The 5,391-nt window shown below is 45.4% G+C and overlaps 1 protein-coding gene across 1 annotated transcript; it reads left to right on the plus strand.

Annotated features, from left to right (window-relative positions):
• The first annotated feature begins 2,141 nt into the window (after positions 1-2,141).
• On the plus strand, positions 2,142-5,104 carry LOC105487261 (ret finger protein like 1). Its single transcript, XM_011750679.2, has 2 exons — positions 2,142-2,514; positions 4,524-5,104. Exons 1-2 carry the CDS (start codon positions 2,142-2,144, stop codon positions 5,102-5,104), a joined length of 954 nt encoding a protein of 317 aa, XP_011748981.2.
• Positions 5,105-5,391: the final 287 nt, after the last annotated feature.

A 5,391-nucleotide genomic window follows, 5' to 3' on the forward strand; every position in this document is an offset into this window, starting at 1 on the left:
GAAAAGGAAAAGGTTCGGGGTTGATTCAAATGAAAGAAAGCACAACTCACATCAAGGGTAGCAATTTCTATCTGAGAACTCAAGTTTCACCAGAAAATCATCTTTTTTTTTTTTTTTTTTTTTTTTTTTTAATTGTGGCTTTTATCCTAACACTCTCTGAAGTACTCAGGGTCCAAGAAGCTTAATGGTCATTTGTCAAAATAGTAATTATTTAATTTTTTCCAAAGAAGTATGAAATTTTTTCAAAACCAGAAATAAACCAATGCAAATAAATAAAAATTGCCTAGATTTTCCTCAATGGGATGCATGCCCTTATTACCTTTGAGTCTGATGTATACGAATTTAAGCCATTTTGTAAAATTGCAAATCCAATCATACGTAATACTTTAGGATTCCAAGCAAAGCTTCAAGCCTACAACATATTACAGGAATTATCTTTCCTGACAAGTGATGGAAACATCTCTAAAATAAGCTTTTGAAGTTAGTACATTAAGCCTAATTTAATATAAAGGCAATTTAATCTTACCTTCATATGAAAGAAAAATACACTGTCAGGATGAAGGATTTAGTAAAGTTACAGTGAACTGGAGATATATCACCAATAAAAACCTAACTCCCTGTTATAATCAAATCAAAGCCTCATTAGGTTAGAGGGCGTGGCAGGGTGTGACCCAGTGGGAGGTGGGAATCTCACCAATAAAGGCCCTCGTGTGCCCCTTCCCCACAAGACCTGAGCTCCTGGTGGAAGCAGCTGGAGGACAGAGGAGCTTCCAGCAGAAGAGGTGAGTCCATGCCTGTGTGTGTTTTTCCTCCTTAGATGTCTAGAAATGGGGGTTATGACTTGGGGGGATGAATGAGAGAAATTTGTAAGTAAGGAATTCAACAAGGGCTGTCTGAGCGCTGCCTCAGAGTTAGAAACCAGTCACCCTGGATCCCCAGTCTAGGAGTGGTGGCAGTCAATTTGGTATTCATTTCCAAGGCTGGAGAAGGATGTAATTTTTTTTTTTTTTTTTTTTTTTTTTTATGAGACAGGGTGTTACTCTGTTGTCCAGGTTGGAGTGACCTGGCAAGATCTCTGCTCTCTGCTAATTTTTGTATTATTTGTAGAGACAGGGTCTTCCTGTGTTGCCCAGACTGGTCTCAAACTCCTGGGCTCAAGGGATCTTCCTGCCTTGGCCTTGAAAAGTGCTGGGATTACAGATGTGAGCTACTGCATCCAGTCCCTCTTTTTTTTTTTTTTTTTGGAAATGGTGTCTCACTCTGTTGCCCAGGACGGAGTGCAATGGCACAATCTCGGCTCACTGCAACCTCTGCCTCCCAGGTTCAAGCAATTCTCCTGCCTCAGCCTTTCAAGTATCTGGGATTACAGGCGTCTGCCACCACACCTGGCTAATTCTTTTGTATTTTCAGTAGAGATGGGATTTCACCATGTTGATCAGGCTGGTCTCGAACTTCTGATGACCTCAGATGATCTACCCACCCCCAGCCTCCCAAAGTGCTGGGATTACAGGCACACCTGGCCTCCCAACCCCTAATTCTTTTTTTTTTTTTTTTTTTTTGAGACAGAGTCATGCTCTGTCGCCCAGGCTGGAGTGCAGTGGCCGGATCTCAGCTCACTGCAAGCTCCGCCTCCCGGGTTTACGCCATTCTCCTGCCTCAGCCTCCCAAGTAGCTGGGACTACAGGCGCCCGCCACTTCGCCCGGCTAGTTTTTTGTATTTTTTAGTAGAGACGGGGTTTCACCGTGTTAGCCAGGATGGTCTCGATCTCCTGACCTCGTGATCCGCCCGTCTCGGCCTCCCAAAGTGCTGGGATTACAGGCTTGAGCCACCGCGCCCGGCCAACCCCTAATTCTTATGTTCATCAATCAGTCTCTTGCTCGGGCTGCCCTAGGAGGAGGTGAAGTGACCCCAGCTCGCTGCTCCTCGCATGGGTGCTGCCGTGTCACTGGCTCAGGCTCAGCTGCTGGGTTACCAGGATAATGAACCCTTCCTCCACCTCGGCTCAGAGCACAGTGATGATTCGTGACTTCCTTCCCAGTAGAACTTCAGATCTCTGAAGACGGGGGATGGGGGGATGTGCTTGAGTGTACTCATGGCCTTGTTCTAGGAGTGACAAAGCTGGAACACAATACCTCTAGGTATGAAAAGGTTGTCACTTGTCACAAGTAACAGGCTTTCACCTCATGGAAATTTTCTTCCCTTGTGCACTTTTCCCCTGGCAGTGGACATGGCTGCACTCTTCCAAGAAGCGAGCAGCTGTCCCGTCTGCTCAGACTATCTAGAAAAACCAATGTCCCTGGAGTGTGGATGCAGCGTCTGCCTCAAGTGCATCAATTCACTGCAGAAGGAGCCCCGTGGGGAGGATCTACTTTGCTGTTGCTGTTCTGCGGTCTCTCAGAAGAACAAAGTCAGGCCCAATCGGCAGCTAGAGAGGCTGGTTTCCCACATCAAGGAACTGGAGCCCAAGCTGAAGAAGATTCTGCAGATGAACCCAAGAATGCGCAAGTTCCAAGGTAAGGAATCTATATACCCTGCTCCCTTCTCATGACCAGACCAGGAAAAATCATTTGTGCAATTGGCCCCCCATTCCATATGGGGATTTCCTGGTGATCTCCAAAAAAAAAGCCGGGCGCGGTGGCTCACGCCTGTAATCCCGCTCTTTGGGAGGCTGAGGCCGGGATCACGAGGTCAGGAGATCAAGACCATCCTGGCTAACATGGTGAAACTGTCTCTACTAAAAATACAAAAAATTAGCCGGGCATGGTAGCGGGCGCCTGTAGTCCCAGCTACTCAGGAGGCTGAGACAGGAGAAAGGCGTGAACCTGGGGGCCGGAGCTTGCAGTGAGCTGAGATGGCGCCACTGCACTCCAGCCTGGGCGACAGAGCAAGACTCCGGCTCAAAAACAAACAAACAACAACAACAAAAAAAAACCCAATGTCTATGTCATGGGTTAGACAAGGGATTCTCTAAACTTAGTGTGCTCAGATTACCTGGGAATTTTGTTAAAATGCAGATGCTGAACGGGGAAGTCTCAGGATTGATCCCTCTGTCTTGGGGACTTTGCTGAGTAGCGAAAACATAGAGCAACCTAATTTGAATTTCTCTCTAGCAAAGGTTCCCAGGACTCTGACATTGAGATGGGCCTGGTAATTCTCATGCAGGGCGAATATTGGCATCCATTGTACCAAACAACCTCACCCCAGGGTTGAGAAGAGTTTGGAATGGAGCGCCTATGGTGTTTGTTTCTGTGAGTGTGGGGTGAGCTGCAGACGCTGGTCTCATCCATGCGCCATGGGCTTCAACAGTGGTCTTGGCTACAGAAAACACGATCACTCTCCATAACTCTGGAGAAAAGGGACATTTACATGAAGAGATTATGGTCAACCTGGGCAAAGAATTACACCTATAAATGGTGGTGGGCCCCTATGATGTCCCCGACACTGGTCACTTCTGCCGTGACAGCCATGATCTTTACTCATTCACCTAACATTACCTGACTGTCGCTGTGCTGAAATATGGAGGACAGATTCACCCTGTCCACGTCATGTTTGGAACATTCTTCCTCCTTCCTTGTCCATATCCATTCATTTCATTCCCTAATTCACTATCAAACAGCAATCAATTCCCTCAGGTTTTACTATAATCTATAAAATCTATGTTGGTGATCATATCAGTTTTTTGACTTGAAGGATAATATGTTCTGTAGATTTCTTTTTTTCAGAATGCTCTGGACAATTAATTTTCTTTAGGTCAGATCACACTGCCTCCTTCATGAAAATTGGCAGCTTCACCTGTCAACCACATACTCAATGCCCTAAATTATTGACCTTTGTATTGGCCGCCTTTATTCTCTACAATCAGTCAGTTATGACAAACAACTTTCAAATACCTTTCTCTTGGCTCCAAAATTTACCATTGTTTTGCTTAAGGTCTCACCTCTCATGTAGAATGGAAAACATTCTTTCATCTAAGGCCCCCCTCCTCCTCCTGGCCTTGGAGTCTCTTAATGTCCAGGACGGGCACCTCTGCCATCATATTGTCAGCTGCAGAGATATCCCATCTGTCAGAACCGTGCACAATTAATTTGTTTACAAACATGGAAAACAAAGGCCTGGAATCAGGCTCTAGATACTGAATTGAGCAATATAATATGGAAGCAGACACATATTTAATATTGACCACTTGCATTGTCTTAATTATCATTTATTTATCCACGCATCAAGGTGGGGGTCATGGTGTCTGCGTTCAGAGACCCTCCACTCTAAATGAAGAAAAGTTCAATGAAGCAAACACGTGACATAAAGTCAAATAAGAATTGCTACTGTGAATAAGAGTCAGGTATTGCCACAAAGCATACCTATGAGAATTTGAACCAGTCAGGGAAGTTGCCTTATGAAAAGCTTTGATTTTGGGGGAAGAAGAGAATTAAACCAAAGTCAGATATCTGGGCCTGCGAAGTAGAGGAGAGGCATGGGGTGGGCTTCTGTCCATTTGCTGATCAACTTGTTTTCCTTTTCACAGTGGATATGACCTTGGATGGTGACACAGCCAACAACTTCCTCCTCATTTCTGATGACCTCAGGAGCGTCCAAAGTGGGCACATCAGACACAATTGGCAAGACCGTGCTGAGAGATTTGACTTGTCCATTTGTGTCCTGGGTTCCCCTCGCTTTACCTGTGGCCGCCACTACTGGGAGGTGGACGTGGGAACAAGCACAGAATGGGACCTGGGAGTCTGCAGAGAATCTGTTCACCGCAAAGGGAGGATCCAGCTGACCACAGAGCGTGGATTCTGGACTGTGAGTTTGAGGGCTGGAAGCCTCCTCTCTGCCAGCACGGTGCCGCTGACTTTCCTCTTCGTAGATGGCAAGCTACAGCGAGTGGGGATTTTTCTGGATATGGGCATGCAGAATGTTTCCTTTTTTGATGCTGAAGGTGGTTCCCATGTCTATACATTCAGGAGAGTCTCTGTTGAGGAGCCACTGCGCCCGTTTTTGGCTCCTTCAAGTCCACCTAATGGTGATCAGGGTGTCTTGAGTATCTGTCCTGTGATGAACCCGGGCACGACTGATGCTCCAGTCCATCCTGGGGAGGCCAAATAAGCCACCACTGAAAAAACAAAAAACCAAAAACAAACAAACAAAAACAGGGTAAGAAAATTACTTGGGTGGGTAGACTTAGGAATTTTCTACTCGGTAAAAGCATTATACAAGGTCATAGGAGAAAAATATGGGACATTTCATGATTGTACTTCATCTAATTTGATTAGATTATAAATTGAGTCCTAAGTATTATTACCACCATCAAACTCATTGAGTCTTATGTTCACATCTTGTTTCCTGTAGAAATGTCCTATATTCTGGGATCAGTTTCCAAATGCTTTACTTTT

Source organism: Macaca nemestrina, chromosome 15, assembly GCF_043159975.1.
Source record: "Macaca nemestrina isolate mMacNem1 chromosome 15, mMacNem.hap1, whole genome shotgun sequence".
In the NCBI taxonomy this organism is placed as follows: domain Eukaryota; kingdom Metazoa; phylum Chordata; class Mammalia; order Primates; family Cercopithecidae; genus Macaca; species Macaca nemestrina.